This window comes from Corylus avellana, chromosome ca2, assembly GCF_901000735.1.
Source record: "Corylus avellana chromosome ca2, CavTom2PMs-1.0".
Lineage (NCBI taxonomy): Eukaryota > Viridiplantae > Streptophyta > Magnoliopsida > Fagales > Betulaceae > Corylus > Corylus avellana.
In genome coordinates, this window is record NC_081542.1 from 15083363 (window position 1) to 15096511 (window position 13149).

Here is a 13149-nt window from a genome sequence, read left to right on the forward strand (position 1 = left end):
AAGAGACATACTACGTGCAACAAGACATTTCCCATTCGAGTCTTGGGCTATAATTCCCAACCCCACACGTCCTTCCTTCGAATTTAGCCTAGCATTCCAATTTATCTTCATCATGTTCCGTGGTGAAGGCTGTCATACTACAACTACTGGTTCACGGTCACTAGTTACTCCCTATTGAGAGTTGCGATTTGCCCTTTGAAATTCTTCCATCAAGGTTTGAGCTTCCCGTAATAGCCGAGTTGGGTTGAGGAAATTTTCTCCATGTATTACTGAATTTCTCCTCAAACCAAATTTTCCTTGCCATGACAACAAAATGTTCAGCTTCCTCTGTATCGCATCTTTCAAGCACTAACTCAAAAACATCCAGGAAATTGCCCCCCACTCCGCCGCATTTTTGTATTCTTACCGGTCCACCTCCCTATACGTCGTTTGAGGACGGAAAAGGCCATAGAATGTGCACTACCCTTTCTTCGTCTAGTCCACAGATGGGGCAAGATGTATCTTGGACTACTCCCTTCTTGACCAGATTCACTCTGGCCCCGTTTGGTTTGCGGAATAGACATTTGGATTGGACTAGCTAACACTAGGTATAACTAGTCCTCTGTTTGGTAACACTCTATTCTTGGTAATAGTCTCTTCCCATGGGGCTACTAATCTCATACACACAAGGTTAGCTAAGCCACTAAAAAATGAGTGGCTTAGCTAATCATTTCATGTGGAATTAAATTAATTGTGTAAATTGCCACAAAAAACCCCACTTGTAGAATTAAATTTCGTTCTCTCTCTGATTCTTCTTCTTCTCTCTCTCTCTCTCTCTCTCTCTCTCTCTCTCTATATATATATATATATATATATATATATATATGTTTATCTTTTCTCCGTCTCTATATTTCGTTATCTCTCTTTCTATTTCCTCTCTGATTCTTTTGGTACAGTTTTTTTGCAAGTGCAAATGAAATTTTTTTTTCTCTATGCCGTCTCCCTTCTCTGTACCGTTTCATTTTTTTTTTTTTGATTCTCTGTACCATTTCTCTCTGATTTTCTTCTCTCTGTTTCTTTGTTTTTTTTTTTTTTTTTTATTTATGTACCTTTTTTTAAAATTCTATTTCTCCGTGTCTCATTTTTCTCAGTTTATTTTTAATTTTTTAATTTTTTTTCTTTGACGAATCTGCAAGGTTTTTATCAAATACAAATATATAATTTGTTTTTTGATTTCTTTTGATTCTCTGTACATTCTCCAACTATATTTTTTTGATTTCAAGATTGAGTTTGATTCTGTTTTCACCAACTATATATTTTTTTATATAAATAATTTTATAGCATAACTGCCAAAAAAAAGAAAAAAAAGAAAAAAGGCCACATACCTGACATAATTAAAAAAAAAAAAAAATTATAGTAAAGTTGTTTATGTTTAAAAAAAAAAGAAAAAGAATGAAAATCCTTAATAATATAAGTTGTATTTGTATTATAGGGTATTATAGGAAATTTGATCTCAATATGATTCCATTCACCAACATATTGCATTGTACTAAACGAAGGAATATGATTAGCTAGTCTATTCCAGTATTACAACAAAACAAAAGAATATGAATAGCTAATCTATTCCACACTCTTCTATTCCCAATAGTAGCTAATCATTTTCCAATGGATTAGACATTCCGCGAACCAAACGAGGCCTCTAGTTTGTAATAGATTATGTAGGGCTTTCCATAAAAATTGCTTTGCCACATTTGGTATCTATAAATTCCAACACTCCTTCCAAGATACACCGCTAGCAGGTTTGGATGTTCCACCTCCTCTATTTGCCATAGTCTCCTTCTCCAAAAAGTAAGCACTTTGGACGAAGAAAATTCTGTTTTTGGTACACCGCCAAATAAGTCGGTCCTTAGTTGGCATAGGGCTAATAGGCATGCTTTTGATCACCTCAGCTTCGTCATCCCGAAAAAACTTGTGTAATAAGATCAACTCTCTATTTTCTTGTGCTTGGGTCAATAAGCTCCGAAACACGAGCCTGTCGATCAAGTACAGTTGTCGGTGATTGTACCATGTATGTGGTTGGTTTCGGGACCCATTTGTCACCCCACACATGAATGTCATCCCCATTTCCAATCCTCCAAATAAGACAATTTCGAAGTACCAGTAGGGCTGCCATAAAACTTTGCTACATAAGAGGGTTCGTTGCCTAGACTTGCCTCCAAAATATAGCAAGATGAATAATATTTAGCCTTTAGGATTTTCCAAGGCAAAGATTCTGGACACTGTAGTAATCTTCAAAGTTGCTTTGCTCGATGGGCTTTGTTAAAAATTCCCAAATCGCGGAACCCTAACCCATCTTGGGCATTGGAAAGACCCATCCTTTCCCAACTCATCCAATGTATTTTAGAAGCGTTCTCTTTATGCCCCCACCAAAATCGCTGCATCAACCCTTGTATCTCCTTACACAAAGCTATAGGCAAGAGGAAAACACTTATACAATATGTGGGAATGGCCTGTGCCACTGCTTTAATTAATATCTCCTTCCTTGCTTGCATCAGAAATTTTGTCTTCCAACTATTGAGGCAATTTCACACTCGATCCTTGATGCCTGAAAAAGCCTATGTTCGCGACTTCTCAACAAGAGTTGGAAGCCCTAAATACTTGTCATAGCTCTGAGTGGTTTGGAGACTCGACATTTGAGTGATTTCCTGCATCTTTTTCTGAACTTGTGTTGCGACTGAAGAAAATAGAAGTCTTGTCCTTGTTAAGCTTCTGTCCCGATGCTACTTCATATTTTTCTAAGATTTTAGTTAATCTCCTCCATTCGACGGAATTCACTTTACAGAAAATCAAGCTATCATATGCAAAAAACAGGTGACTCAATCTAGGGCCTTTTCTGGAAGTAGGGACCCCTGTCAACACCCCGTTCTTCTTAGCTTGAGACAATAATGCACTAAGCGACTCTGTGTACAAGAGGAATAAGTACGGGGATAAAAGATCCCCTTGCCGGATCCATCTCAAAGGCTTTATGTGTTCGACTGGCTGTCCATTTACGAGAATGGCATAGGAGACCGAGCTGACACACCCGGTAATCAAATTTATCCAGGCCTCTGGAAATTCCATTTTATGCATAATTGCTTCTAGAAATGCCCACTCCACTCGATCATACGCCTTACTCATATCAAGCTTTATTCCTATATATCCAACCTTACTCGACATTCTAGTGTGCATTGTGTGTAGAGTTTCATATGCCGCCACTATATTGTTCGAAATTAGCCTTCCTGGGCTGAAGGCACTCTGATTTGCATAAATGACATGCAGAAGGATCATCTTGAATCGATTTGCCAATACCTTAGCAATGATTTTGTAAACGACGTTACAAAGGCTAATCGGTTTGAAGTCAGATACACAGCTAGGGTTGTTTTCTTTGGAATTAGTGCAATATGTGTCATATTAATGTTTCTGTCCAACTTAGATCCATTGAGGAAATGTAAAACAACACTACATACCTCTCGACCAACGGTCTTCCATTGCTGTTGATAAAATTCTGCCAAGAAGCCATTAGAACCTGGTGCTTTGAGTGGTGCCATCTGCATCAAAGCTCTATAGATCTCATCCTCCGAGTATGCAGCAGTCAAAGAGGTCTTTATATCCTTCGACAATCTATTTTCAATAGCCGTTGCGGAATCCTCAATATTACGCAGTATAACCGATGTGAATAAATCCTAGTAAAAATCTTTGAATGCTTACTCCACCTTGGCCTGGGATACACAAGTATGACCCATTCTGTCAACAATTTGTTCAATCCGATTTCTGTGTTGTCTCTGGTTCGCACAGGTGTGGAAATATTTGGTATTATGATCACCGTCTCGCAACCAATTTTCTTTTGCCTGTTGGCGCCATTTGAGCTCTTCTTGTTCCAACATGACATTTAGTTCTTCTTGAAGCAACTTTTCAGTTTGCACATTGAGAGGATTTTCCACTTCTTAAATTTTCCTTAATTCAGTTGTCTTCTCCAGAATAAGTTTCTCCGTCGGTTGCCTCTGTTTTTTGACCCATTGCTTGATAACCTTTTGGCATCCGTGTAACTTCCTCCTAAAAACCGTCCATGGTTCTATGTTAGGACATCTCACAGCCCATGACTCTTGAACAATCTTTTTAAAGTCCCAACATTTTGACCAACCCATTTCAAACCGGAAGGGCCGCCATTTTTTTGGGATAGACATCCCCTTTATGTTCATATAAAGAAGTATTAGAAGGTGACCTGAACTGCAACAGGTCAAAACATTTCACTATATACACTAAAACTATGTACAGATTTTATTCCAGATTAGAGAATCTACAAGAAACATTAACAGCTAAAATAGGTCTACATTTTCAAATACAGTCCAAATTTTTACATAGCACTAGCATTGCCTAGGAATGGCATTGCCTAATCAGACACCTAGAAATGCCCTACTCTGACCGTCCCAATAATCTTTTATCTGACGAATCCTCTCCACTTTTTCTGTTTGAAGCCGCGCCTCCCAGTACTCGGGGCAACTGTTCAAACAATTGTAATATGTATACCGTTAAATATAATAAAACAAAGTATTTTCTTTGGCAAAATATGCCCATTCAATCTTTTGTTATTTTGATTTTCTATGTTTTCTTAAACATAAGCCATAACTGAAGGAATTAAAAGAAACACTACCTCCTGCTTAATAGAATATTAAGCTCATCCAAGTGTACAGCACCTTCATAAACTCTAGCCTGAAATCAACAAAAAATAGTTCATTATTTTTATTGCAAATTGTGCACAACAACCCAGAACTTCATGGTGCAGAAGCCCATAAATGATTATATTCTATTTATTCACTTCTAAGTGCATTCACATCGGGCTTAGCAAATTTTTACTGCCGATTGACTTACCTCTCGACATAGAGGGCATTTTGCTTTAGGCTCTGCTGCCTTTAGGCCATCAACAATAGTGACCGATGCGGCCGAGCAAGCACACATGTAGCAGAATATGTGACCACAAGTGAGGGAAACTGGATCAAAGACTGTGTCCTGCTTCCAAAATCACATTAAATCATTAACAAATGGCTTCACTACTTCAATTTAACATGTTATCAGAGCAAAGATACTGAATTCAAACTTTGTCTCCGTTATATGTACACAATATGCATACGGCAAATTACCAAGCATATGGAACAAGTGAGGGCAATATCGACTTTGACGGAATCGAAGAGCTCACAAGTAAGTGAGGGTTGGCCATCATCATCATATGTGAGGTTGCATCCCTCAAACAAAGGTGATGCCTTGCTATAATTGACCTTGCTTTCCCTTAGATTGATGTGGAAAGCCATGAGCTCACACAGCCAAGGACTTTGAAGAATTTCAATATGCTTGCTTTGAGCTTGTGACTTGAAGGCCTTACCTTGCTTAGAGTAATGAACCTGTGCTCAAAATTAATGACACTTAAGTAAATTCATAAAGAAAAACCAAAGCCAAATCGAATGAGATGACGTGACAGTGAAAATCAGCCCTTACTATGTCTTCTTTTACAAATCTTTGCTGGTACAAATGCTGATTGTCAGTATTAAGTCATCCTAGTTGTATAAAAGTTCACAAAGCGGGATAGATATACCTTATCGTATTTCTTAAGTATTTTTCGGATTGCAACCGCGTTGATAAGTGCGTAAGTAACGAGGTCCTTTCCCTCTTGGATTAAGGTAACATGGTTATTTTGTAGCTTGGCTTTGAACCAAATAAAGTACTTCCGAAACCCAGAAGCAAGATGTAGCTCAAGCAATTTCTGGGCACGCTTATTAAAGCAAGCTACTACTGCAGACATTTCCTTGAGAAGAGAAGGAAAGAAGGTTCCATCGCACACTACACATATCCAAACACAACAAATCAAAACCTTTAACTTCTTTTGTCGCATATCTTGGAATCTAAATCCTTATTTATCTAACATGATGATTAAAATAGTAGTTATCAACCTACTAAAATATTAATTAAATTCAATATTTCCTATAAATTTAAGCTCTTAAGATAACTTATGATTTAACGGTATAGAGCTGACCGAGCCTATCATTATGCAGGCTCAAACCTTTTGGTAGAAAGATAGATAAATGTTTTATTTCAGTTCTATTAAGAGAAGGAAAGGTGATTAGAGGAATATAATTTTCAAAAAAATCATCACCTTTATTAAAATCCAACAGATTGGCCAAAAAGCAATGTTGATAACCCAGAAAGATTAGATAAAGAAAGATTCAAAATAAACTAGAAAATGCATGTAAAAATAGTTTTTTCCCAGAAGATTGATTACCTGGGCAATGGTGAGGGCATGTTTGGGTGTCATGGAGTCCATCAATGGCATTGTCGGAATGAAAATCGCTCCGGCACTTCTTCAAAATCTTCTTAAGCTTCTTGAAGCCAAGCCCAGGAAGTTTTTTCTCTTGGCCTTGCATGTACTCCTGGTATTTCTTGCAAAACTTCATCTTAATTCGATCCTCACTGACAGCAATATCTCCTCAATTTCTTTTCTTTCTTCAACAGAGATTGATTTTGATAATATGAATGTAACACAACAGAGATTAATGCATCTAAATCCTCTCTCTCTCTCTCTTTCTGTGTAAGTCTCTGTGTATGTCGGAAAATGATGGCGGCATGGACTGGTTAGAGAGCAGTTACTTGAAGCAAAAAAACTGTGATTCCTGAGAGAAAAAGTCAATTTATCGAAAGTTTCTCCTCCACAGCTTTAACAAACTTGATCACGCAGAAGAAGATGCGATTCCTTGTGAAGTCAATTTACACACAAATTTATAATCATATATAATATGTAGGATACGTACAACAGTATATAATTGATAAAATAATTAAAAATATAGGGTTGACAATTTAGATATTATTCGAAAATAATTGGTTAAATTTATGTTAAATACCAACTAAAATAGACATCAAAGAAAAGGATTGAAAGTAACCATTCAACCGTACGTGTCCATTAAAAAAATTATTAAAAAAAGAAAAGAAAAAAGGTTCAGAAGAAACTTTCTATGAATTGAGATGACATTAAAGATAAGGAACATTGACTAAACATTAAAACGTGATTTATTTATTATTTTTTTTTTTTTGACATGTCCACACAAGAAGGAGAGAGGAATTCAAACTAGTAACTTCTACTTCATAGGTTCCTAGCCGATTGAAATATCCTTTGGGAACAACATTAAAACATGTTTTTAATGCACCGCTAGCTTGGCAAATTGATTCCACTAATTATCCAACGAGCACCACTAATTTCATTTAACCCTGTGATAAGAATCAAGAAAAATATTGGCATGCATGTGAGGGAGGGTATTGAGGAATAATCACACATTGCTTGTGGACAAGACCTTTGGCATGTTTATAAAGAATGGACAACATTCTCCTATAGAACCAGTTTTATGAGATGAGTTAGGCCTACAAATTTATTCATGGTATCAGAGCCTACCACATGACGAATGTAACCCATACCACTTACCCATAAGATGGATTAAGAAAAATACTGGTCTGCATGTGAGGGAGTGTTGGTGAATAATCCCACATTTATTGTGGACTAGACCTTGGGCATGTTTATAAGGAGTATCAAACCCTCTTTTATTGAACCGATTTTATGAGATGAGTTGGCCCACAAATTTCTTCATAAGTTTTTTAAATAAACATATGTTCTTAGAGTGCATGGTTGTCATATACCTAGGGGTGCAAAGGCGGGCGGTTTTTAAATGCCCGCTAACCGTTAACTGCTATAACCGCCTAACCGTTTAACCGCATTAACCGCCTAACCGCTATAACCGCCTAGCGGTTAGCGGTTATTGGGTCTACTAACCGTAACCGCTAACCGCTAACCGCCTTTTTATATAATATATTTTTATAATTATAATTATAAAAATATTTATAGATATAACATAATCACTTGATCATTAAATCACAATTTTTTTTAAAAAATAATTAAATCACAATTTGAGTATTAATATATTATCACTATAATTTATATGATTATATCATATAATCACTTGATCATTAGATCACAATTTTTTTAAAAAAAATAATTAAATCACAATTTGAGTATTAATATATTATCACTATAATTTATATGATTATATCATATGAGATTGATCATTAAATCATTTGATTATATAATAACAAATTATATATGATATAACTCATAAGTATACCAATTCATACTAATACAACAATTAAATATCTAGAGACTTATTTCCAATGTATGTTATAAACTTATAAGTCTATATATGTTATAAGTCTATATAAGTCTACATATGTATATGAATAATATAAATGTATAATATCAATACTTAATCATATGATTCAATGACAATTCAAATACTTTATTCAAGACTTCAAGTGAATCATATTATTAATGTACAATGATGATTGACATTGTAATATTATAAATTTAAGTAATTGACATTGAATTAAACAATGACCAATGTATTACTTATAAACACAATTTAAGTATTAATGTATTATCATTATAATTTTAGTAATTTATATATTATCACTATAATTGATATGATTATATCACATGATGATTTGATCATTAAATCATATGATTATATAATAATAAATAATACATATATAATATGACATAACTCATAAGTCATAAGTCATAAGTCTACAAGTTAATCATATGATTCATGTACAATGATAATGACAATTGATTCAATTGAATTAAACAATATATTACTTATAACTACAAGTCTACAATTTAATTAAAGCATTATTAGATACTTTAGGAATTTAGGATTTAGGAGTTTGAACATTACCATTTACCATTAGATATTAAGTTCAATTCAAAAAAATAATATTATAAGTAAATATGATAAGAATTTAAATAATTAACCGGTTATGATTTAATATTTAAGGAAATTTGTTTAAAGTACAAGTAAATGTAAATTTTGGGTCAAATATTTTTGATTTTTCAATATGGGCTCTTTTTATAGCAATTGGGCCCAAGAAGATATTAAAAATACAAGAAAAAAAAGTGAGGGTAAAAAAAAGCCCCAAAAAAGAAGCCCAAAAAGCCCTAAAGAAAGCAAAAAAAAAAGCCAAATTTTAAAAAAGCGGTTAGCGGGCGGTTATCTATTTCGCTAACTGCTAACTGGCGGTTAACCGCTAACCGGCGGTTAACCGCTAACCGTTAACCGCTAGGCGGTTAGTAAAATCAACTAACCGCTAAGGCGGTTACGGTTAGCGGTTATTGCCACTAACCGCTAACCGTAACCGCCTTTGCACCCCTACATATACCGTAAAGATATATGTCACATGTTCTATTAATTCAATTAAAAATGTATGCGAGAATTGAATGCTTTAAAAACATGTGACTGAATTGAAGTAATTGCTTGAAAGAAAAGTTTGTCCTATCATGAATCTCATCACATCCTAGATATTATTATGTTCATAAAAAGTGAAAAATTTCACTTTTAGGCCCTTGAACTACCGCGCATTTTGAGTAGGGGTGTCAAAAATAACCGGGAAACCGGAACCGGGACCGGAAAATTGGGAAACCGGGAAACCGGAAACCGGAAAACCGGGACCCGGTTCCGGTTCCGGTTCCAAAAAAAAAAAAAACCGGGACCCCGGTTCCGGTCCCGGTTTTTGGCACCCGGTCAAAACCGGGAAAACCGGAACCGGGTATTAAATAATATATATACATATATTTTAATTCTTTTACTCTTAGTATTACGCAATACTCAGTATATATATAAAACAATACTTTTTATTGTTTTAATGTTTTCTTTATGTATCTAATTTAAAATTATGTTTAGGGTATTTTAAAAAATTTGAATTTTTATTTTTAAGGTTCATATAGGCAAAAACATTGATTATTTAGGATTTTTATGCTTTTTTAGGTTTATTTTTTAATTATTTGAAACAATCACAATAAAGCCTCTTTAATTTAGACAAAAAGATTAATAGTTTTTTTTTTTAAATGAGCTAACTTATGAAAAAAATAATGGGCTTATTTTAGGCCCAATACCTAAAATAAGCCCCAAACACTAATTATTTTCAAAAACCGGGTACCGGACCGGATAAAACCGGAACCGGCCGGGAACCGGGACCCCGGTTAACCGGGGTCCCGGTTCCGGTTCCGGTTTCCCAAAACCAAGAACCGGGGTACCCCGGTTCCGGTTTCGGTTTTGGCCAAAAACCGGGAAATCGGACCGGATTGACACTCCTAATTTTGAGAAGACCTCCTCAAAATTCAAAAATTCTAAATTACACCCTTGAACTTTCAATTTCAATCAATTTACCCCATCCATTAGTTTTAGCCGTTAACTTTTAACGAAAATACCTAAAAAGACCAAATTACCCTTCAATTTTCAATTTATTTATTTATTTATTTTTAATTTGAAATTTTATAAAAACATGAGAGATATAAATGTTATTTTATCACTTTTAAAGTTTAAAATCTGATGGATGGGGTAAAATAATTGAAATTGAAAGTTTGGAGGTTAGATTGAGAGTTTTTGAAAATTTACGGGGGTCTTCTCAAAACGCGCCGTAGTTGAAGAGTCTAAAATGAAGTTTTCCCTATAGGTATTGATTGTGCAATAATACAAAATCTCTAGTTAATACGGATGCAATCCAAATGCTTACAGGATTTCTGTCGCCTTCTTTTTCATGCATAATGAAATGAAACAACATACGTCGTTCATTCGGCCACACAAAAGACACTGTCGTGTCACATGTGGCATGTGACGGTGATGATGATGAGCAAGAGTTTCCACCTTCATCTATCGCTCACGAGTAATGTTAATACTCTTATTTTTCTTGTATTATTTCAAATATGATGTGGTTTGTGTGATACTGAGATAAATAATTTTAGTTTTTAACATGTCAAACTTATTTAATTCGATAACACATAAATTTTTGTATTTGTTTGAACCGTTAAAGGTAATAAATGGCTCAAATTTTAAAATGCAATAATTGTAAAAAAAACACAAAAACAAAAAAAACAAAAAACAAAAAAAAAACAAAACAAAACAAAAAAGAGAGACTTGGAAAAAAAGAGAAGACTATGGAGAAGTTATCTATGAAGATTTTCTTTTTGGGATTTGGAGCTGGAGGACCCTTTGGCCTTTGAGATGCTATGCCATGACTTCTAGGCTGGCAAAGCGGATCCGAGGGTCGACCCCTTTACGATCCGTTTAAGCTATACCCAAACATGACTCGTTTAGTAAACGGGTTAGACCCCCCGACACAACACAACATGGAAATTTTCATGGGTCGCCCAACATAACCCGTGAGACTTGTTTAAAATAATGGGTCGTGTCGGGTCGAGATGACCCGACACGACCCGTTTAACTAAAAATGTGATTTTTTTATAAAAAAAATAAATAATAAAATAATAAAATAATAATAGTTTTAACAATTAAAACTAAAATTGACAAAATTAAGGAAAAACACACTCCAGTTATAGATCCAACATATTCCAGTTAAAGGAAAAGATCAAGTTCAAGATATATCTAGTCTGAATTCAAGGCATTATGAATATGTTGAACTTAAGGAGAGCTTGAGGGATAAGAAAAGAAAGACAGATGTGGGTGCGCTGTGGAAAACCTCTTTGGCACTTAGAACCGTTGAGACAATCCTCTAAATCTCCATGGATCTTTTCGTTAGTTTCTCTCTACTCGAGTACTCACAGGAAATCCAAGCTTGCCCCTTTACAGGTTACCAGTTACCCCCCCTCCCCAGGACATTCAAGCTTGCCCCTTTACAGGTTACCAGTTATTCTTTCTCTCTCTCTCACGCTCACACACACACAAAAAAGAGGGAGAGAGCGGCGAGCAGGAGAAAGAAAGAGGGGCGGCGGTGGCGTGGCGTGAGCGTGAGGACTAGGACTAGGAGAGGCCGAGAGGGTCTGGAGACTAGGTCTGGACTCTAGAGAGTGGAGACTGCGACACTGCGTACGTAGTGTGTTTTTCCTTTAGGTTAAAATAAAATAATAATAATAATAAATAAATAAATAAATAAAAATAAAGAATAAAAAATTAATTAAAAAATTTTAAAAAATTAAACAGAAATAGCGGGTCACCCGTGATATAATCCACCAAACACTCATAAACGGTTTAACCCATTTATGACTTAAACCCATTTAATGTAAACTCAAACTCGTTAATTTTATGTATAGTTATCGGGTCATGTCAAAATTGTGAGTCCTAGTGACTTTGACATAGCAATAAAACGTCGGCTTGTTATTACGTCCATGTTCATTTTTCGCGAGAAATTGAAACAAATTGAGACAACGTCAACAATTTGGCCACGCGTTGGGCCAGATTTTCGCCACGTATTATTTTGGAGTTGGTGAGCTTAGTAGGTGACAGCGAAGCGTTGCGATTAATACGAAGTCGTTGCAGAGCCTTGAGTGTGAAAAAACATCAGATATCTCCTGGAAAAGTACTGACCCTTGGATTTGCCACAGAGCCGCTGTTACGGCCTTTTCAGACTCAAAATCGAATGCAATCATTGGTCCCTAGAAACTATATGATATTGATTGGGATCGGAATCCTGGCAATAGCAAAGAAATTGCCCATAAATTTTTTTTTCAAATCCTAACCGTTTAATGTCATTCAAGGTCCATATTGAGTCACGTGTCTCACTATAACAAAATAATAAATTATTATTTAAATTTTTTAAAAAAATTACAAAACAAAATAATAAATATAATAAAAATTTTGGGTGGCCGGCCCACCCCAACTGAGGGCCGATCCAGTGCCACATCGCCAGAAACAACCACCGCCCATCACCGATGACCCGGACCCGGCCACCACGGTATGCCACTCTCTTTCTTTCTTTCCTCCTCTTTCTTGTTCTAGTCGAGCAAGAGAACACTCTCCCTCTTCCTTTGATTTTTCTCTTCCAGCTCTCTCTCTCCTCTAAATATTTCTCTCGGGTCTGGTCTGGGCAAGAGGGAAACAACCCCTCTTCTTTCTCTTTTCCTCCTCTTTTCTCCTCCTCACGGTCTCTCTCTCGATCTCCCTTTTTCCAGCTCTCTCTCTCTCTCCTCTGAATATCTCTCTCGGGTTTGGTCTGGGCAAGAGGGAAACCAAATTAAAGGAAGAGGGAGAGTGTTCTCTTGCCCAGCCAGAACAAGAAAGAGGAGGAAAGAAAGAAAGAGAGGGGAGTACC

At 35.7% G+C, this 13149-nt stretch overlaps 1 protein-coding gene across 1 annotated transcript; it reads right to left on the minus strand.

Annotated features, from left to right (window-relative positions):
• Positions 1-4412: 4412 nt before the first annotated feature.
• Positions 4413-6461, minus strand: LOC132172594 (probable E3 ubiquitin-protein ligase BAH1-like 1). The gene is made up of 6 exons (XM_059584117.1): positions 6290-6461; positions 5606-5850; positions 5157-5414; positions 4888-5025; positions 4670-4728; positions 4413-4518 (listed from the first exon to the last, which is right to left on the minus strand). The coding sequence occupies exons 1-6, from the start codon at positions 6459-6461 to the stop codon at positions 4413-4415; spliced, it is 978 nt and encodes a 325-aa protein (XP_059440100.1).
• Positions 6462-13149: the final 6688 nt, after the last annotated feature.